Source organism: Nanorana parkeri, unplaced genomic scaffold (assembly GCF_000935625.1).
Source record: "Nanorana parkeri isolate BGI_ZX_2015 unplaced genomic scaffold, ASM93562v1 scaffold1400, whole genome shotgun sequence".
NCBI classification, from domain to species: domain Eukaryota; kingdom Metazoa; phylum Chordata; class Amphibia; order Anura; family Dicroglossidae; genus Nanorana; species Nanorana parkeri.
The window spans coordinates 215,316-238,729 of NW_017307668.1; the positions used below are offsets into that span (position 1 = coordinate 215,316).

At 39.8% G+C, this 23,414-nt stretch overlaps 1 protein-coding gene across 1 annotated transcript in view; it reads left to right on the plus strand.

Moving 5' to 3' along the window:
* Window positions 1-13,090, plus strand: part of VIT (vitrin) — a 106,172-nt gene extending 93,082 nt beyond the window's left edge. Inside the window, exons 22-26 of the mRNA XM_018569797.1 lie at window positions 3,110-3,257; window positions 6,023-6,126; window positions 7,584-7,810; window positions 9,342-9,855; window positions 11,587-13,090. Coding sequence (XP_018425299.1) covers window positions 3,110-3,257; window positions 6,023-6,126; window positions 7,584-7,810; window positions 9,342-9,855; window positions 11,587-11,765 — 1,172 coding nt within the window. The 3' untranslated portion in view covers window positions 11,766-13,090. The remainder of the gene's footprint in view (window positions 1-3,109; window positions 3,258-6,022; window positions 6,127-7,583; window positions 7,811-9,341; window positions 9,856-11,586) is intronic.
* Window positions 13,091-23,414: the final 10,324 nt, after the last annotated feature.

The window sequence follows — 23,414 nt, forward strand, 5'->3', positions numbered from 1 at the left end:
GACTGTCTATAATGAGCATATACACTTGGAATAACATGTTTGCCTGGATCAGGTTGAAGTAACAGCTTATCTAATGGGTTTGACCAGTCCATTTGGGATAGTGTGCAGTGATGTGTGAGATATACGATCTTGCTTGGAGGACGGTGAATGGATCATTTGATAAAAAGGTAAAACTTTCTATGGCAAGATTAGATGATTGAGCATGTTTGAAAGAGATACAAGGAAGGGATTTTATTAATCAAATTCCTCTACCATACCAATCTGCATAGATTTTTTTTATTTGTAGATTTTTGAAGGTCAAGGTTTTTTCAAATGGGTAGAAAAAGAGAAGAGTGATAGTTCAATAAATATTGACTGCATGATGTATGCCATGCTAACCAAGTAGTAAATAGGAGTAGACTTGGGGCTCTCTCTTGTGGAAGCATATGTGTACTCACATATGCATATATGCATATGTGTAACATATAATAAATGTAGTGTTGGTAGCATGTTTTGGGTGAATTTAGAGTTAATGTATGTTGAGAAGCCATTGATGCAATCTTGTACATACTTTTTAAGGAGGTTAAATTCTGTAGTTCCAGTTCAGGTAATTTGGTCTTCCATTATAGGACAGGTTCTTATAAATGGAGATTCTTAAATAGGTGATGGTCTCTTTATTATTATTATTATTATTATTATTATTATTATAAAGGATTTATATAGCGCCAACAGTTTGCGCAGCACTTTACAATATAAGGAAGATATTACAATTACAATACAATTCAAGACAAGATTGTAAGGAGGGCGCTGACCGAGAGGACTTACAATCTAAAAGGGAGGGGCAAGTGGTACACGAGGAGGTAGCTGTGTGGGGATGGACTTTTTGAGAACGTGATGGTTCAGTGGTTAGTTCGAGGTGGGATAGGCTTCCCTGAAGAGATAAGTCTTTAGGGATCGCCTAAAGGCAATCAGAGTGGGAGATAGATGGACAGGTTGGGGTAAAGAGTTCCAGAGGATGGGAAGGACTCTAGAGAAGTGCTGGAGGTGAGCATGGGAAGAGTTGAAGAGGGAGCTGGAAAGCAGGAGGTCTTGGGAGGAGCGGAGGGGACGTTTAGGGTGATACTTTGAGACAAGGTTTGAGATATATCTGGGGGCAGAGTTGTGGATGGCTTTGTAAGTGGTTGTTAATATTTTGAATTTTATCCTTTGGGCGAGTGGAAGCCAGTGCAGGGATTGACAGAGGAGGGTTGCAGACACTGAGCGGTTGGCTATGTGCGTGAGTCTAGCAACTGAATTCATGATAGACTGAAGGGGGGATAGTCTGTGTAGAGGTAGGTCAATATACTTTGAAAACGGTATTTTGTACATCACTCTGGTCTTAAGTATTCAGTTTAATTAAGAGCATTTAATTTATCTAAGTTTATGGCATAGCCAGTGATATAACCATATTTATCTATCAGAGAAAACATATTGTGTGAAAACAGTTGGAAACATATGAAAGATCATCTGCAAAAGTCTTGCATTTGAACTTGTACATTTGTTAAAGAATATAAAAAACATAATAAAGAATCCAAGGCAAATAAAAAAAACTGGGAAGGGATTAACCTTGCGTGATCCCACAGTTTATCACTATGGAGGCCAAGAGTTGGAAATGTTTTTTCAAACTAGTATGGCACTTGTATAGATTTATACCGTATCCGTGTAGCTTTCCCTGTCTGCCAGAAAAGTATAGGTTTGTGTCCCAGTGGGTTAAGCTATTATCTAAGTATTTCTTTCCAGTGGTGCTAGACAAGTAATGGTGATGTGTATTAGGGGCATTGATATTACATAGTAAAAATGGTTCTCTACTTATGTCAGTTTTTGCTGGAGAAAGTTTTAGTCTTCTTACTGAATGTGGAACAATGTTCCCTGGAGATGCCAGATAGGGTGGCCTGTAGCAGGGGGACGTTTTCTGAGGTTGGCGTTAGGACATTTAACGAAAACTGCAAACTCTTTGGGAGGTTAAAGTGGCATTAAAGGATATTCCCCCCCATGCTGGTGTAAGGACTTACCTTAAATGATGCCTGTTGATCCGATCATCTTCTTCCTTCCTGATGTTTTCAGCAGTCCCTCCAGCGCTGGTGCAGGTCTCTGATCCAGCGCTGACTGCTGTGTTTTCTGTGTCCCACGGAGTGTGTGTGGATGCATGCTACCGGACTGCCTTCATTGACTTAACCTGTGTTTCTCCCGGCCAAAGATCTGTGCTGCGCATGCGCCCGTCCCATGCTCCTTTGTGGCCGCCCGAGATTTTTCAGATCTTCGGAAGGGAGCGCGCGGCCGAGACACAAGTAAGTTTGAGCCTTTTTCGTAACTTTTTAAAAAAAAAATGTTTTTGCATATATCTACTGCTTGCTAGCAGTAGATATATGCAAAAACCCTTGAGGGTTTAAATATCCTTTAAATAGTGCCTTTTACATATTCCATATGTGTTTGCTTGGAGTTCAGCTATAACAAACAAAATGCTCAATTCAGCAAGATGAATGAGTTATTTTTAACTCCACTCCCTATTTTATGTTATGATAAATTTCTCCTAAGATGTTTAATTTACTAATTGTAAATTACTTTACTCATAATTTGTTATTTCATCTCATGAAGTATTATTTTATGACCACCTTTTCTCTGCTTTCCTCAGTTGACACATATTAAACCATACAGTTACCAACAGCTTGAAGCTAGTGTTATATCATGGAGTAATAACTTGTGTGGTGTGTCTTTGTGAATTGACTTTTATATTGATTTTATCATAACAGCTGATTAAATAACACTGACAGTTTTATTACAGCACCAGTAGTGATAAAAAGCAACTTACAGAGAAGGCTGAAAATAGCATAGAAAGGACCTTTGTGATATGAAATCTAAGACAAATGAGCCAGATAATGTGATATCAATGGGAATCACAACTACAAAAGAAAAACAGCTTTTATAATTGAGACCCTGAAATACAACGGGTCTAAAATAGCACAATGTTTATTATGTCAACCATCAATAATAATAATTTGTATTTTATTTATTGTCATAGAGCCAATCATAAATTCTACAGGTTGCTGATACAGGGTGCTTTATATTAATGTTCTAAGTCTTAACATTGTAGACTGCAAAATAGATCTGGTGTTCCTCATTGATGGAAGCTGGAGCATTGGTAAGAGACGTTTCCGGATTCAGAAACTTTTCCTTAGCCAGATGGCAGATGCTCTGGATGTTGGAATTTCTGGACCTCTCATGGGCATTGTACAATATGGGTAAGAATATTTTTCTTTATCCAACATTAGCAATGTATGTGTTTACAATTGGTGCTAGCCAAATGTAATATTTTTCATCATGTAAAAGACGTCCAAAGGTATGGCCATCCAGTCTGGATTCATTCTGGATTGCTGTTGTTTCTCCATTTTAATAACTTATACAATGACCTGCACCCAATCCAAAAATGACCACATGCATGAATGGGCAAAGTACAAAACTAAATGTGGTGCTTTCTTACTAAAGAATTCCTATAACAGGTTAGGAAAGGAAGATCAGCGTAATATGTCTTCATTTTAGCTTAACTAGCCACTTAGCATCATTTTATTTTACTCATGTAGTGGTCAGTGGCATAGAAGCATCAATAATGGGGGTTTTCTTATGTGCCTCTCTATAAAAGTCAGAGTTTCCAGCAGACTTTTGTTAGAGTGGATGGAGACTTGGGGGGTGATTTACTAACCTAAACACACGCACGCACCAGGTGCGTGTGATTTTCACACAGCAAAACGTATTTATCAACCAAAAAGTCTCTAAAAGCATATTTCCACTAATGCCATATATGGAAAAATCATGCACATGATGCATATATAATGCTGCTTCACAGTTTAGACAAAAATGGTTAGCTCATGCATTTACATTCCTGCATTCATCAACGCAAGCAACACAACATAGAGCTAATTTACACAACATCACCTTGCAATTCATGCAGGGCTTTGCACAACACACCTGCTGGGTGTGTACACACTACAAAGGTGTTTAGATTCCACCCATAGAGCATGCTGGGAGGGAACACACTACAGAGGTGTATACTTGTTTGTGGCGTGTTTATAAGGTTAGTAAATCAACCCCTTGGAGTAGCTAGGCATTTGTAGCAGCAGTTCGCCAATAAGTATTTGTGCAAGCAATGCAAACTCTAGGGATCTTGGGTCCTTTTGATTGAATCAGTGGCTCCTGATTCAAGATGTGTGTACCATCTTGTCACTAGAAAGGTGACAAGAATGGCGAACCACCACAAGGAATGGATTATAAACACAGTCCCTCTGACGTTCTTGCTGTTGCACACACTGGTTAGTGTAACCGGGCTGTGGACCTACACCAAAAGGTGGAAGAGGTAGAACTCCTGCTGTCTCAGGGCCAGCAGGATCCCTTTACAACTGACTCTATCCCCATAAGGCAGAGACAGCAGCAGGCAGAGGAGGAGTAGGAGCAGGAGGAGGGTAGGGGTGCCAGAGGAAAAGGAAGACATTTGGCAGGCTTTCAAGGGTATGTTTTGCCCCTCCCAAATCCCACAAGTTGTACGTGGGTTGGGTGAGATTGTTGTGGACACTGCTCTCTTCAGTGACAACAGAGACCTGAGGTCTTCGGCTGCAGGCAATTTGTGTTGAATGGATAGGAGAAGGACCAGTACTAATTGGCCACCCTTTTGGATCCCTGATATAGGGGGAAAATAGCAGATCTCATGCTGCCTTCCCTGCAGGAGGAAAATATGTGCCACTTGGAGAAGGTGCTGTGGAAGAACCTCTTAGTCGATCCTTGGTAGCAGAATCCCCTTTCCTGATCAATGCGCCTCCTATCTCCGGTCGTTAAACGAGAAACCGCAGTGGTGGTGACTGCCTCAGCGATGCTTTTAAGCTGTTTTTTAAACCACAGCAGAGAGACCTAGTTGCTGGCAACAGTCACAGGCAGCACCTAAACCATATAATCTCAGATTACCTGAGGTTTAGAGTAGATGCAGACAACCTTTGAACTAAGGACTTCATGGACTTTTGGGTGTCCAAGCTGGACTATTGGCGAAAGCTTGCTCAGTACGTGATGGAGCTGTTGGCTTACAGTGTAACCGGTGTACTTTTAGAGCGGAAATTCAATGCAGCAGGTGATTAGATAACAGAGAGATTAATCCTCCTGTCCTCAGACACAGTCGAACAGCTAACCTTTACAAAAATGAACCAATCCTAGATCATCATGAGTACAAAACCCCTACAGCTGATGTTAACAATAATATTTTTGCAGGTAATCTTGCCTCAAAAAATTATTCTACCTTGTACCATTACCATCTCCTGCAACTTCTGCTGGTCTACCACCATACCATCTCCTGCCACCACAGTTTCTGGCCTGGTAATCAGGCACTGTCAAGGCTGGACCTCAGCTGCAAATTTTTTAGAGTTTGCTGCAGGGTATATCATGCTCTTTGTCTCCTAGTTTGGGGCATATTCCACTACTTCGGCAGTCAAAAATATGTTGTGTCTTTTGTCTCTCTGAAATAGTGCAATCTAATTGTATAAAAAAATTGCCTCATTTCTGGAATGTGGGATTGTGGTTTAGAAGTATTTTTGTGCACTCGTTTAACATTGTATTAAACTTTTTGGACAAACTTTTTTCGAGCAGGTATTGCAAGAAAAGATGATTACAAGCTATACTGTGGTTTTTTCACCATTGTTTACCTAAAAAAACAAGTTGAAATGAATCAGATAAGAGGGCTGCTGCTGTATTTAATTTAAGCTAAATGTAAAATAAAAAAAATCATATACACATGCAAAATATGTAATGGCAGAATATGGTGCTGCTGATTAGATATTTTCATGCATTGATACATGTCACCCATAACAGTGCCCAGCTACACTTGCCCTTTGACTTCAATGCAGCTGGAAACAAAGTTTGCAATTTACAGAACTTACAATAAATTTGACAAACGCCTCACAAATCGATCCCAGGCCGATTTGCTTTTCCCTGCTGCTAACGAAAGTGTTGCTTGATTTTCTTCCTTCAGGGATGACCCATCTACAGAATTCAGCCTTCGATCATACTTCAACTCTAAAGACCTGAAAAATGCCATTGAAAAAATTCCACAAAAAGGAGGATATTCTAATGTTGGTGGGTTTATTTACACATAATTTTAATCAAAGTAGATATGCCTTATTGTAGCAGTTAACCCCTGACTATAAATTATTTATATTATTCGACCACAAACTGTTCCTACATGCCAAACAATAGAATTATCTGTAATTAGGTTTAATAATGAGATACAGGATTAAACCTTAAAAAACATCCACAAAATAGTCTAAACAGATGCACTATGATAGCTTGTCAGTATTGTAACGAAATAGGAATGTACTTGTAAGGAGATTTTTATTATTTGTTTTATCTACAATTTCCTGCATGAATGGCATTTCTACTAAGGGTGACACAAGACTAACTTAGATGTATAATTGTACTGGTAACTATTGGGTCAGATAAGGGCTGTTTGTATAGCTTTGAATATTGTAACGATAAGTTACAACAGTTTTTAGTAAGAAACACAGGCTGCAATAGATTAAGGGCCAATGGCCTTTGAGCAAACTGTATGTTAATGAGAAAATGCAACTTGCACTTGAGATCAGTTTGAGACATTTCTTTTATTATTTAGAGTTCATTGACAGGGGGCATCTGGCTTATAGCTGGCCTCCTTTTAACCTGCATTTGGACTCCTTCTAACCTCCATTTGGCCTCCTACGCTGCATCAACCTGCCTCATAAGGCTATTGCATTCCCAATAACTTGTATGGGGAGAGAAGCAGTTCTGACGCAAACAAAAGCCTTTCAACCTAGTCTCTAATAGTGCAAGAATATCTTTAAAAGAAATAAAAAATTGTATAAAAAATGAAAGAAATATAAATTAACATTCTCTAGAAGGTTGGCAGAGCTAGTCATAGCAAAATGCACTTGCTTTGAATACATTAAAGTAGCTGCATTCATTAGTTGAGGGGCTTTATCATCAAAAGCATTCAGTAAGGATAGGCAACTTTCTGGAGGGTTGGCAGAAGAATACCATGGTGTTTGTTGTGATGTTTTATGAGAATGGGATATTACAACATGACACATGGCAGTTATCCAAGGTGGCATTCCAAAACAATGCTGCTGTTCCCTCTCTTACATGGACATTTATTTTGGTGTCATCATTCTCCCTTTGACATGTTTTCAGCCAATCGGGCTCTCCTGAGCAATGTGATAGAGGTCCATATCTCTCTGCACATAATACTAGTGCACCTCAAATAACTCCTACAATCTTAAATAGTGACTACTTAGAGGCCAGGTCCATACAACAAGGCTTTGTAGTAAACTAACATGACTAGTATCAATATCCTAAACTGCCATGCTCACTATTGCTTTAGAAATTTTGTTTGAATAAAAACCTTTGCCTTTTTTCCTTAACTGACAATTATTAAAAAATATATACAGCATCCAACTTATGCAAAAAATCTACAATACATCAAAAATCCCCAAATGTATCAGAAATCACATGACATCACCCTAAAACATGATATAATTCGATCATTGTGACTATAATTTCAGGAAATGCTCTATCCTATGTGAACAAGAATTACTTTTCTGATGCCAGTGGGAATAGAGGAGGAGCTCCAAATGTGGCTGTAGTTCTAGTTGATGGATGGCCAACAGATAAAGTGGAAGAAGCTTCTCGTCTTGCTCGGGAATCAGGAATAAATATTTTCTTTGTGACAATAGAAGGTGCAGATGACAATGAGAAGTCTAGTGTTGTGGAACCAAACTTTGTAGAAAAGGTAAATTATACATTAACATTTTATATGTATCTTTCTAGACAGGAAAATAACCCTACAGCATAGTAATAAAAAAATATAATTCTCTCCATCACTAATTTATATTAAATAAAAAATAGGTCATGGAGCAAGTTTTATTTATTTTTGTTTTACATTTTAAATGTTTAAAACTGCCATTTTATATATTTGCACTATTATATATTATAATACAATATATAAAAAAAAAACATTTTTGCGCACAGTAGTAGCACAGTGGTAGTCTTCTTTTAGTTATGCGGTCTTTGTCTGAAATCTGTCTGAAATCTTAGATGGAGGTGTACGGAGGGATGGGGAGAAAGGCATAGGAATACTGTATTGACCCATTCACTTCTGCGTGTAAATTTTTGCTTGAGCTACTGAGGCCTGTATTTTTACAATAGGAGGTAAAGAATCAGGGGAAAACAGGTAAAAGGGGCCAACATCTATAGCTAGCAGTATTCATATTCAACTGGACTTGTTCTGCAATGTTTAAGATGTTTCACAGCCTAACAAAGCATTTTTATCTGACATTTTATCATCTCTTCCCTGGCGATCTGTCAACAATTCACACCAGCAATGTAAATTGAAAGATTAACACCTACTGCAGTACTTCTGGCACCATGGAATTAGATTATATTGTTAGAATGTTTTCACAAACCCCAAGGCTGGCCATACACTTATCAATTTTTTTCCTTCAACCTGCGGGCTAAATGAAAAAAATTGACCTGATTCCTCCATCAACACAAACAGCTTGTTGATCGAGGAATCCCGCTGTTTGCATTGTATTCTGACAAGTGCCGCTGGCATCTGTCAGAATACCCGATCAGAGTGGGCGGCTCATTGGCTGTCGGCTCTGATCGATCGAAAATTTTCAGGCGGCTCCTTCGATCAGCTGATTGAGGAACTCAGGCTGAAAGGGAGCCTACAGCCCCACACACTGTGCGAATTTCAGCTAATTGAGGAATGCAGGCTGAAAGGGAGCCGACAGCCGCACACACTGTGCGAATTTTCGCCCGGTACATTAAAAAATGGCCAAATTTCGACCAGTGTATGGGCACCTTAACACCTTTCATCCTGTTCTCGGACAATCAACATCCACCTTGCCATATTTCATGGTGATTGGATTAAGATGACCAAGTTACATGTGTGGATATAAATGCTGTGGTATTTCCTGACACTCATTGGGGCTCAGAAAGCTATTCGGGTGAGTAGTGAAGCATCTTCAACATTAGAGAACAAGTCCAGTTAAATGTGACTAACTACTACTAGCTATACCATGACCTGGATGAATGAGAACCTTCACTGGTGATTCTAGCAATTATTTTTACAACAAGTTAGAAAATGAAATGAAGAATATAACTGGTTGCAATATAAGCTAACATTTGTATGGCTTTGTAAACTATTACAGCCAATCAATTTGCACTTCTATTTTGTGCTAGTACAAAAATCACCAGTATTAGCTCAATGAGTATAGCAGTATGCTTTCAAATGATAACGGTCTTCATTTCTTTTGCAGGCTGTTTGCAGAACCAATGGTCATTTTTCCATCAATGTTCCCAGTTGGTTTGGCCTCCATAAAATTGTGAACCCACTGGTGAAGCGCATGTGTGACATTGATAAGTTAGGCTGTAGCAAAACTTGTCTAAATGCTGCTGATATTGGGTTCATCATTGATGGGTCCAGTAGTGTCGGTACAGGAAACTTCCGCACAGTTCTGCAGTTCATCGCTAACATAACAAGCGAGTTTGAGATTTCGGATACAGACACAAGAATCGGAGCTGTACAGTATACATATGAACAGAGACTGGAGTTTGGTTTTGACAAGTATAGTACGAAGCAAGATGTTGTTAATGCCATAATGAGGATCGGCTACTGGAGTGGAGGCACAAGTACAGGAGCAGCCATCACATATGCTAGTGAACAGCTTTTTAGCAAATCAAAGCCAAACAAGAGGAAGATCATGATTGTAATCACTGATGGCCGCTCTTATGATGATGTTCGGGCCCCAGCTGCAGCTGCACATCGAAATGGTAAATTCCTTCATTTTTCATAAGAAATTCAATATTAGATATACTGTATCTTATTATGTTGAACCATTCAAACTGAGCATATTTTAAAGCCCATTTCCATCTTTGCAGAGGTATTTGAAAAATCTGCCAGCAATGTACACCAAGTGTAAATGAAGCAGGCATATGCAGATGCTGTATATGAAACAGTATACAGAACTTACTTTTTTTTGTCCTTCATCTCCTCATGGCTTCTTTTGAAATGGCCACCTCTGTGCTTTGCAACCAGTCTGTGTAAATTAACACTCTCTCTCTGAGCTCTCTCGCCCCATTCATTAGTATCCATAGTGGCAACCCCTCTGGACAGTGTATTGTGACCTGGAAAGGCAGAGCTGGTGTGCAGTGATCTTGTTACAATGACTCACCGGGAGGGGATCAGCTGCTTTACAAGACAATCTGACCCCAGTGTCAGACTGCGTTTCCTGTGGAGAAAATGTTCAATTTGTAGGACTTAGCCTACTAAAAATTCCATAAAAATCAAGAAAGCCAGCAATGTGAGTCATGAAAATGTGCACACATATACATCATCACTCCACCTCTACATTACCACAATAAATGCTAATCACTTACAACGGTGGAAATGAGCTTTAAAAAAAGCTGAATGCAGGTTACTTTTAGTTAAACCCACAAGTCAAAGCAAACAGCAGGTCCGTAAATATAGGAACTGAATTTAAAGAAGAACTCCTGGCAAAATTTCCATTAACCCTTGCAGCGGGGCTACATCCTCACTACAAGGGTTAACTACTCATTTTTGCCTAGATGCTAAAAGAAAAGTTATACTCACCCAATCCTAGGAGCCAGCTGGCTTTCAGGCTTTTCCTTCAAGCCTCTCTGCCCCTCCGCTTCAGCGGTCTATGGTCCCGTAAATCATTGCGTTCTATACACTGTGTATAGACGTGAGGATGCTGAGGAACATTCCAATGCTGCAGCGTAGAGAGAGGCTTCAGAGCCTGAAGAACCAGGGAGCCAGCTCATTGGTTTGTGTAAGTATAACTTTTTTTAGCACCTAGACAAAGACGAGCACCTAGCACTTATTTTTGTAGCAAATTAGAATTAAATAAAATGAAGAATATTTGCTTTGTTGTGGGTGGTATAAACTTTTAACGATTTGTTGATGCATGTGTGCTCAGTATCCATATCATATATCCATATAATGTGAGGAATATTCCAGCATTTTGTTTTAAAGAGTTTTCCTTCTCCACTCCCAAAACATACCAGTCTGGCGGACTAAGCAACCAGGTTGATACATTCATAGTAATGCATGTTGGATGCACATTACCCCATTCTTGTACTGCCTACTGACCCATAAAGTGCAGAAGATATTTGTTCTCTCAGTGCTGAGAGAGAGAGAGAGAGAGAGAGAGAGAGAGAGAGAGTTGCATTTATTTGAATGGGCTGCCTTAACACAACACACGATGATGAACAACATAACACATGTGCATTAACTAGACGTGCACAACAAAATAGATTTGTTTCCAAACGAAACAAATGAAAACAAAACATTTTTTAATTTGTTTCGTCAAAGGAAACAAATGTTTATGTTGATTGGGAGGCAACGAGCCTCAGAATCCAAAACCGCACACTAAAACCTCAGCCATATCGGGCATATCATACAGTGAGAACAAAATGACTTTGAAAGGCATACGTACAGTATGTATAGAATTCTGCTACTAATGCTTCACATTTTATTCACAGGGGTCATCGCATATGCTGTTGGCATCGCATGGGCAGCCCAAGATGAACTGGAATCCATTGCTACCGATCCAGATAAAGAACATTCATTCTTTGTGGATGAATTTGACAGTCTCTATAAGTTTGTGGGAAAAATTATCCAGAATATTTGTACAGAGTATAACTCTCAACCAAGAAATTAACGCATGCGTTGGTTAAAGTTATGTCATACTGCTTGCATAAAATGCTTGCTGGCATTGAACAGAAAAAAAACATCTACAATGAATTATGTATTAATTTAGAGAGGTCTGCCTTTGACTACAGATATTCTTGTGTCCTGATTCTTCATCCATGACACGCTTATATTTTCTTTCCACCTGTAAGTTGCGGCCTCAAGCCACACTTAAGGTGTGAAAATAACTGAAAATATGTTCATCAAGTTAGACATTCATAAGGCAAATCTTGGAATATTCAATATACTCTGGTTATGAAGTCAGCCGGTATTAACTGACCTAATGGCCTGCTTAGCATGCTAAAATAACACTTTATTAAAAACGGGTCACAGGAAGTATTGTTATAAAACATTGACATCTATGGTAGTTTTTTTACAGGCTCAGAAATAAACAGTGTCCAAATATAACTTTATTGTAAGTAAATGGCAAAATTGTATTATTTAATACTGCCCTCTAGTGTCAAGTTTCTAATATGCAGCATAAGCACCAATAGCAAAAAAACTATCCCAAAACGTCATATCTTTTAAAGGCAAAGATATATTAAATCAATATTTCTTCTTCCTCTTTTTGATGGTTTCTTCATTGTTAGTGGGTTCACACTGCGAATAATTTTGTAACTAAAGAAGAAAACATTGATCATTTGGTGCAGGAGCTATTTTCTGCTCTTCCATATGTGATGATTTTGTAGTTGACTACAAAGTGATCTAACTGCACAGTGCCATTAATTTTGGTCCTCATAGGGTCACATGACACAGTTCTAAAAAGTTGTATAGACTAAGCAGAACTGTATAAAAAGCACATTAAATCTGTGTTCTAGAGGGGGAAAGTCATGAAAATCAATATGACAAATCAGAGAGAGGTTTTGAGTCTCTTGCAATTATTTTGTATATTTTAATTAGAAAAAAGTATTTACTTAAGAAAAAACTATATATTTCAATATACAGTTTGTACAGTTTTAATAATCTATTTTCATTATATTATATAGCATTTATACACACAGCTAAAGGTGTTTCAGTGCCTTATGTACTGTCCCTTTACTGTTATAATTGTTTTGTATATAAGAAAACTTTTTTACTACTTCAGATCTGATGCAAAGGAAGTGCTGAGTTTTACAACACAATCAATGTTTGTGATGTATGCATTATGAAACAAATATTTTACTGTCACTTTCCGAAGGTAAATATTTTGTGGGAGAATATCATCCAAACTGTTTCTATCACATTATCAAGTAGTTTCAAATAAATAAAGAGCTACAATATCACTGTGTTATTGCTGGAATAAAACATCCTATTCTGTACAGTTGCTTTTGTAATTTTTCATTTATGTCTCTTTGTTTGAAAGATTTTTCACTGCTAACAAAATTTATTTTGAAGGAGATGCTTTTTTTTAAAAGGGTATTTTCATTTCTTAGTCTCCTTGTAATCACTATCTAGAACTGATTCAAATATGAGTTGTGGTATTCACACAAAATACCTGAACAATCTGACTGGATGCAGGCATGGTTCAGCTATTTTGAGAGCCAGTGGAGCCGACTAGCAAGATACTGAAGCTTGGCCCAGTGGGAGATTCCCCCATCCACACAGTTTAGCGCAGATGGAGGAATCTGTTGCACTTTTGCCATCTGACCATAGAAAATCTGCAGATAATCTATAGGTGTATGGGCAGCATAAAAAAAAGAAAAGCAATCTCAGCAGATTAACAGCAACGCCCAGGATTGATGAAAAAAATTAGGGTAAAATTATCTCTATGTATAAAGCACAAATATGATACAATCATGTTTACCATTTTATGAGAACATCAAACAACATGTCCAGTTAACTAGTGGTGGACTTCAAGGAAAAACAAATCTTCCAAAACTAAGGGTACACAGTGACCGAAATCCATGTATGTGGAAAGGCTGGAGCCTAGGGTTGAGATGGGACCGTTATACTAACATGGCAGAGACCCTGATTTAACAATAGATTAACAATGGTTTAAATAAAAACTTCAGCAGGATCAACATTGGCAGTCCCAGAAAAACATTTATCTGGTGTTCTTTTATAATTGTTTTATACAAAATATACCTCCTGAAACACAGGCTTTAAGGCTGAGCAATACAGTGGAATGTTTTCTTGTCTTTTTCAGTGGAGAAAAAGCATTTTTGAGGTTAAAGCCTTCTGACTCTCTAAAAGAACCTCCTAATTCAGGGAGGGTAAGGACAAAAACAACTTTGAAAAAGGAAAGGTTGGGAGCATTTCAGGACTGTTCTATCTGGCAGCAAACGGGAAAGGGAACAGACCAATGCACAATTTTTAATTATTTAACCAAGATGCTGTGTCAGCACACCTAGAAAGCTACATGATGTTTAGGACCAGACACTCTACACTCATATTCTGCATGGCTGCTCACAATAATGGCTTATTCAATTTCTTTGCCCTTTAATGGCATGTCAAATATGCTTGTGTTCCGAGGGGCATCACCCTCCCAAAAGGGAGTTTGAGGTCACTGTTGTGGCCTTGCAGGGAAAATAATATTTTTCTGTTGCTTATTATTGTTGTTTTTGTTATATCTTTTCTGTATATATTTTCCTTCACAGTTTATTGCGAAGGAAATCTAAAAATCATTAAGCTAAATCTCTAACAGGGTTATTAACAAAAGGGTGAAGAGTTTGGAGAAGGCAGGAGAAGTGAACAATCTAGGACAACATAGCTGATTTGGAAAAATTCTCCAATTCAGCTCACTTTCCAGTTCAGCTATATTGGCCTAGATTGTTCACTTCTCCTGCCTTCTCCAAACTCTTCACCCTTTTTGTGAATAACCCTGTCAATGTTCTGATTCCGAAAATAAAAGAATCCTTGCTTCTGTGAGGGCTACCAAATATTAAAACTCTCTACATGCCTGCCTGGGTGTGACAGCACGTGCCAAAGACATTTCATAAAGGTCAAAATGACTACAGCAGATGCTGTAAATGGTGCATGTTTCCATTAAAACACGTGGTGGCAGCTACTGTGTGTGTAAAAGGTAACTGCGGAGTTAACTAGTCCCAGTGAGGTATTTAGATTGTTGTCCCACAAGCTGGAAAATCTCAGTGCAGAGTGAGGCTGAAAGTGCATACATCACATTCGGGTGACAGCAGTAGGATGTGACACAGTCGCCATCACAGTGTTTATCACTATATCTGAGGTAAAATAAAGAATAATATTTGCACAATTAAACTGCAATATTAGTATTATAAATAATTTATGATAGACTTGCAATGGAATTATGGGCATGCTCTGCTTCTGAAAGTTATCTTTGTTCAGCTGAGGCAGATCACTAAGTGGTTAGGGGAAATCAAATAAATATATCATGTGACTATAATTGGCATCATTAGCTTTCCGTAGTACAATCCATTTAAACACTAATTTCCGATCAACGATCCTCAGCATCCGGATGATACTCATCTTGCAGGAAGCGTGTGCTGCCAAGATCACAGAATGTCAAAATATTATGCTTTCATAGATGTAAGATGTAGTAAATTGCTAACAACATAATTTGTTGTATTGCATCACATTCTGGTGTTGCAGACATCACATTCTGGTGTTGCAGACATCACATTCTGGTGACGGCAGTGGGATACCACCACCATCCAACTGCTGTCACCAGAGTGTGACGTATGCATCACCAGTTTTTAAAGTTGACCACAGTCACCTGCAAAAATACCCTGTGACCATTTCAAATGTAACAACATGCAGCTGAGTGCATGTGCTTAGACTTACATGAATGTCAGATCTGGTCATACTTGTGTTTGGTCAAGTATTTGACAATCAAGCCCTCACTCCAAAGTGTGCCCTTGTCTGTAGCTGGTCAGAGGCTTAGGGGCTCATCCTATGTGGTTTGCTGTGTGCATTGAATAAGTTGCGAACGTGTTTATACATATGTCCACACACAACCCTAGCCAAAGTTTATAAAACTAAAAGGTAGGATCCAACTTTTAAGTATACTGAGTCACTGACCAAAAACATGTATGCATATTAGTAGTTCAGTTACTCAGAAAGTATTGATGCCAGAAAAAGCCAGGCAACTAACATCGGCCAGCAATGGCAGCCTATATTTTCCCCTCGGTACAGGTTTCCTTTATATTTTTTTACTGTTTTTTTACTGTGTTGGCTCGTTAAAACTGTGTCTTGGATCCCAGATTGGACAGCGCATAGCTCTAAATAATTGCCCACTGACTTTAGAAACCTTGTCATTCACTTATTTTCATGGTCTAAACCAGTATTTTTTAGCATCACAAAGAACCACCCTCTTGTATCAAAGTTTCCGGTTATATTTCAGTGATTTACTCGGAAGGCTCATTTATACCAGATGTCTAAAAAAAGGATATTGATACATCACATGTTTATGCATGCATTCTGGGGTGAATGAGCCTTTGGCCTCGTTCACACCAGACACAGTGCGTTCCGGCCCGATTCATCTCATTGCGGCTGGCTCACTATGTTGTGGGGCAGGAGGGGCCCTGGCGGTCCATTGAAGTGAATGGCACTGTAGCCGCAAGGCGTTCCATGCGTTCCCGTGCGGCCAGAGGGCGTGGCTACGGTGCCATTCACTTCAATGGACGCCCCCTCCTGCCCCACAACATAGTGAGCCAGCTGCAATGCAATGCAGTGCGTTCTGGCCAGAATCGGGCCGGAACGCACTGTGTCTGGTGTGAACGAGATCTTTAAGAAGCCAGATCAAATTATGGACACATTAGCTATATCTGACCAAATTGAACACAATAGCTTTCTGGGGCATTTACAGAAGAGCTTAGCTAAATTAAGTATGCATAACCAAAATCTTTCTTCTTGGTTTTGGATAGAGTTGGTTTACTTTTTGCAGTCTGTGTCCCATTAAGGAGATTTCCACTCAATTCCAGACCACTTGACCATGAGGATTAAGGGCCTGTTCACACATACTGTACAATGATGACCTGTGTTTTTCCTCACCGGCTCAATGCAGGTCACCACTAGGACACAAAGACAACCAATGTTTTCTATGTTCCCCCAGTTCATACTCCAATGCATTTTTCTCCAGAACACTGGATAGCACAGAAGGTCACTGCTGTGTGGAGACCTTGATGTGCAAAACATTATTACTTTTTTTCATCACTACTTTTCCTTTATTTTGGCTTTTCCAAATAAACAAAATGGAATAATGTAAAAGGCTAGATGACAGCTAGTGCAGTAAAACACTTTAAATAAAGAATACATTTTTATAGAGATCGATCTATACATCAGGGCAAAAAAAAGGAACATCCGAGGAAGAAAGAGGAACAGGGGGATTTGGTTCCAAAAAAGGACAGTTGAGAGGTATGCCGTTCCTATCAATACCCCTAACCATTCAATACTTTCAATACCCCTTTCCCAATGGCTGGTGCATAAAAACACTAAACTTACTGTATCACTGTTTGATATACTCACATATGTATCCCGGTATGTCCCTACAAATTCTACTGCTGCCTGTGACATTGAACTGGGACATTTCACCTTTTGTCAAAGAATAATAAAGAAGAAGATCTCTCAATCCCCCCACTAGTCTATTGTATTCTGACAAGAGGCGTGCTGCTGTCAAAATACTCAAAAAGCTACTGGGACTAACCGGCTGCAGTCGCTGTTCAGCTGAGATTTTACTGATCGGCTCCTTCAACAATTTTCAGAGATTGAGAAATCAACAGAAATCAATTGGACTTGGACAGCAACTGTGCTGACTTAGCAAACAGGAAAGTACTGCAAAAGGGGAAGAAAGGTGAGCTGCAGACTGCGTGCATGATCTAGTTGGAATGTCAGTTGCTGCATTAGTAGTTCACAGACCAGGCTGGCCAGAAATGCAGGCATGTAGTCAGGAGTCATAAAGAGGAGGCACAGAATTGCTTGTCAGTGATCAGAATGTTTTGTCAGTGAGCATGATGAAGAGTCACGTAGTCAGTTTTCAAAAGGAGGTGTCATGCTTTAAAAGAAAATGAGGAGGTACAATGTCAGGAATCATTATCAAGGGGTGTGGAGAGAAGGACTCTCTACAGCCCTGTCCCTGCTCTTCTGATCTCAGAGCCCTCACCCTGCCTTCCTAGACCTTCTCCAGAGCAGAGACCCCAGCTTTGCTTTCCCTGTATACAGCTGGCAGATCAAAGCTCCTGAATCTCACACATCTCCACTGCATGCTTGACCAGCATAAAGCTGAGATGTGAAAGTAGACCCCCTGCAGCCTCTTCCCTGCTTGGCCATCAGGGGTGACACTGACTGCACAGGAAGTCTGGGCAAACCACATCTGTGGAAGGCAGGCAGTTTGTCTTTTCAAGTGTGATTTCCAGACAGAAGCAGGGCTCTGTCTGTGAATTAAAAGAAACAGCTGAGCAGGAAACAATGTGTGTGTTAACCCCAAGTAGACTGGTCTGCCCTAATGGTCCCTGTTAGTAGTTACTAGAAGCTGCAGTTCTATCACTGTTGTGTACCATAAATGACTGCTAGGACTTATAGCTGTGTATTGGCTGTGTTCTACTGTCTGAGCACTGGGACTTTGGGATATTTAGGGCCTATTCACACCACATGCAGATCATCTCCAGACCAGATCAGATTGTTTCTGGACCCAAAATGCATCCTGATATATCCCTATGCTATTTCTGGCATCTGTTCACACCAGCGCAGTCCATTCCAGACCAAACCAGAAAAATACTGCAGGTCTCATTTTCTCTGGTCTGGAATGCACTGGAACTGCGGGCAGGTTCATACCATTTACAGTATACTGTATTGGCTGCTGTATGGACACTGCCTGGTACTTCTCCAGGCACAGCATGGGACTGTCTTCTTTACACAGTGGAGTGTAATATTCACTGGCATCAGACTGCAGGATGGCACCACCAGACCTCTTTTGTTTGAACTTCTGGACGTTGCCCTCTGCTTATTATTCCCACCTCCACTATCCTGGTCCCTTCTGCCCTACTGTGTGCTGAAATATCCTCAGTAAAACACCCTACACAATAGTGTACCTAATCATCAGGTGCTCTATCGCTCTTTTGCTCTGCAAGTTTGTCACAGGGGACCCAATATTACTGGGTCTTCAATTTTAAATAACTGTAGAAATGTATAGTTATAGAAAGTAAGTAACATTTGTGTCTGCCAACTAATCCTCCCAAGCAGAGTTACTGAGTGTGAAATGTCATGTGGCTGAGCTAAACATACTTGACTATAAAGCCCTCTGTATCACACTAAGAGGCAAACAAGTGACATTCACATCTGTCCTCCTCCTATTAATGAAGTTATTATGTGAGTATGGACAGCTTTTGGCAGAGAGATGTGACTATTGATGCACTTGCCTGCAGCATGGAGAAAGGCAAATTTATATATACTCCTGCATCCTATGATGTGGATTTTCTCATATTTTCTCACTTATTAAATTTAGGTATACATTACTTCTACAGCAAGTGAAGTTTTCTAAACACAGCAAGATTTGCAATTGTCAATAAACTGAAACTGGAATTTATGTATATAGCTTAAAGGAGAACTATGGGGTTAGGGCTTTCCCCATAGTTCTCCTTAGGGTAACGGGAGGACACAAACTAGCGTTCTCCCGTCACCGTAAGCACAGTATACCGCAAACTACAGTTCGTGGTATACTGGGACGCCGCAGCTGAAGCGGATCCCAACAATTATGTCTGGATCCGCCCAGCTGCGTGAGTGACAGCTGGCTCTGCCTATCTAGAGGCAGAGCCATCTGTACCCGCCCCCTCCCCCGTCCGTTCCGCCAGTCAGCGCTGGAAGATCGGAGCGGGGAGGGGGGAATCCAGTCCTGTCAGAGCCGTGACAGGATCGAGAAGTGAGCGAACGCCGATATGTGTTCGCTCACTTCCCGATCTAATGAGCCGATCTGTGACAGTCTCATTGTCACAGGTCGGCTAGAACTATGAGGTGAGTGAAAAGCACTCACCTCAGAGTTCTCCTTTAAAGCAAGGGTATTGTTCAAACCTACTCTATATATATACAAGAATACAAGGTAATTCCCAGGGGCTGATTTTTAAAGTGGACCTTTACACTAGAAAATCAAATTCTAACAATGCATCCCTCTATGTATGATGATTAATAATAACATAGACATGTTTGGTGTAAAATGCTGAGATTTTGAAATACTTACACTTGCAGAGCATTCACTTCCTGCTTTGAAAGGGAAAAATGACTTCAGCTTGCCAAAGCAATGCACACTGGGATTGCCTTGTCAACCTTTCCCTGCTCTGTTTTTTGGGGGGGGGTTTTCTGACATTGGAGCCGCCGGCCGCCATCAGTGAGAAAAAAAAACAGCATAGGAATGCATAGCTAGATTCCTATTGGCTATTTCACTTTGCAATAGCCAATAGCAAACTAGGTATTGCACCCGCCCACTGCTGCTGTCAATCAGCAGAGGGGGACCTGAAGTTCTCCATCCGGTCCTCCTCTAGTGATTGACAGCAGCAGAGTGCGTTTGCAATAGCCAGCTTGCTATTGGATATTGCAAATTGAAATAGCCAATAGCAATCTAGCTATTCATTCCTATGCTGGTTTTTTTTCTTGTTTTTTTTTTTTATTCTGATGGCAGCAGCTGTCAGAATACTAAAAAAAAACCTGCAGATAGCAAAGAAGCTATTGCTTCCTGTGCTATCTGCCATCATTTCAGAGGGCAGCTCCCTGAAATGAGAAGGGCACCTCCCTGAAATTGCTTTTTTCAGGTTTGGATCCCTGTGGTTGCTACGACGCAAGCAGCTGCAAGCATCCCAGCATCGAACAATCTAGCTGCTGGCTTCTTTCTTGTAAACAAACCAGCAAGCATCCTGGGTGACATCACTGACCAAATATGGTCCAGCCTCTAAAATATTGCATTTGTTATTTTGAAAAACCAGTATAAAAGAAAAGGAGTTGAGAAAAAGATGCACTTTTTTGTGTATCACCTTCGAGGTCCTTGAGAGAGATATGCCTAACGATATTCTTTCTGCTGAAAGCATCAAGATTGTTGAAGCACAATCCCCTACAATCCATGGTAACCTGTAATACAGGTGACTGCATTCAAACTTCATGGAGGGCATTTGTTTCCCTCTCCAACTGTCCATAGTCCTCTTTTACACATTTTCCACAATTCAACCTCGTGGAAAAAGAAACAATTATTCCAACTGATGATGTGATGGGAATTTTTATTTTTTTTGTTTTTGTCTAGTTGATGCTCACAAATAATATTAATGAACGTAAATGCAATCAAAGCACTTCTGAAGCAATGCCGTCAGAAAGTGGCTCTTAGTATTCATTAGCACACATCAGTTGCTTTTTACAAGTTTGAGATTCTAGTCACACCCATGTTCTTCCACATACACAGAGATGGGAGAGTGAGGCAAAAGTAAAACCGCATAAGGTAAACAGCAAAGAGGGCGAGGAAGGCCCATTGTCTATTATGAATACCTGCTATGTGCCCGAGGGTGATATTTAACAAGATGTGTTTTACTATGCTTCTCACAAGATCTTTAATATATTCTCTACTTTAGTTACAATAGATAACTAAAATAACAATAGATAACTAAGATGCCTAGAAGTATTTTGTTTTTAAAATATTAACATTAACATTTAATTATGTTTTGTATTATTGCACACAATTACTAGGTGGTGAAAAGGATTACCTGGAGAGGCTTTTGTCTATAAGGGAATGAGTGGTTTTTGCTGCTGTAATTTTATGATGGTTTCAAGTAGTGAGTATTGTTTTTAATCATTGTATTGTGTTAGGTACCTCAAAAGTCTATCTTCTCTTTTTTCATATGATATTCTTTTACAATTAAGGGTGTGGTACCCCTAATTATGACTTACCTGATTTCATATAAAGGATAGTTTTTTCATTACTGTTCATCTCTCTTGCCAGTCTATGTAAATGTATGTAAAATGTTGAATGTAAAACCTGTAAAATCTGAAAGGGCTTGACACCAATGGAGTTCATAAATTTGTATAGTCTGGTAATGCCAAACTTCTCTTGCATGTCATAAATGAAGTAGGGGATGCAAATCTTAGGTAGAAGGGGAATTTAAAAAAAAAGCAAATGTCCTGAAAGTAGACCACCTGAGTATTTTATGGTTTTGCTGTCCTCTGTCCTTCAAATGTAGCCACATGTTGGTGATAGGTAACAAGTCACAGTCTATGGCCTCAAAGCTAACCCAGAGCAGAGTTTCCCAGGTTGCATGATAATTGGTTATCTGTTTCAGTTAGGCTGCCTGATTGCATTTTGAGAAACTAGGTGATCCTAAACCATTATGCAGTCTATGCCGATACAAAGTAATTTTAGGTTATCTAGGTTTTCTTCTGGAGTATTCGTAGATCCTGAAAGTTATTTCAAGGGATCCTCCATTTTAAAACGTTAGAGAATAGACGCTCTATAGCAGGAGTCTTAAACTCAATTCACTCGGGGGGCCACTCAACAAATGTTTTCTCCCATGGGGGCTCCTTGTCAAATTTCATACTTCAAAATAAAATGTAACTATATACTGTATAGTTATAGCTATATGGTACTATGGACACTAATATACTCACAATACGGCCCCATTTATAACTGTACGCTTAGGTGCGCTTACTGATAAGAGACAGCCACTGCACGTAAACGCATGCACACCACATGTAATGGTGTGTGATATGATTACATAGCAAACACTCTCCCTGGATGCACAATCAATGCGTCCAGGGATAGTGATTGATTTCTAACCATATGTAATCATATCACATATCATTGCATGCGGCATGCAGGCATTTCCATGCAGCGGCTGCCACCTGATCATTAACTTGAATGGGTGACAGCTGCCGCTTGTAAACACCAGATTAGGGATTCCTGCTGCAGGAAAATGCTAATTCCTAACGCAGGAATCCCTAATGGCACTAAACTTACAGATGTGAATGGAGCCTAATAGACTTCCCCCCATACACAGAAAAAAATAGACTACCTCCACACACATAAAACATACATACATTAAAACGTGTGACCACCGCCATCAGGGGGGTATGGCCGGTACCCATGTGAGGAAATTGGGGGGCCTCTTACATGGGTATCAACTGTACCGGGCGGCATGGCAGAGGTGACAGGGGAGGGGGTGGAGGAGGCCGGGCCCCAGCAGCAGCAGGTAAGAAGAGTTGGGAAAAGGTACAGGGAAAGGGATCCCGGCAACCAGACCAGACCAGCCCACCTGGGACACTGCAGAGCCCACCGTAGAGAGTCTCAGGTGGCTATGCAGGATCTATGGTGTGCTCTGCAGGGTCCTAGGCCTGTACAGACTGTAATTAGACACTCCCAGAAGAGGCTAAAGCTATGACATGCAAGGAGGGTAGATACCTGTTAGGGTTTTCACGGCCCTGGAGTACTGCAATTTTCTAGTGTGTTTGAAGGCACAATGAGAATTGTAAATAAAATATAATTAATAAAAAGGAAAAACACTACAATCAGTGCAATACAGAATTTTCTCTGGTGGCTAAACTTCAAATCTACATATTTGAAGAACACAAGTTTAAAAGCATCACATATATAAAAATGTGACAAATCATAAAAAAATTGCTTTAAGGTAAACACTGCAATAAAATTAAACAATTAAACATACTTTCTGAGAATACACTAAACTTTCCCTTTAAAAATATATAA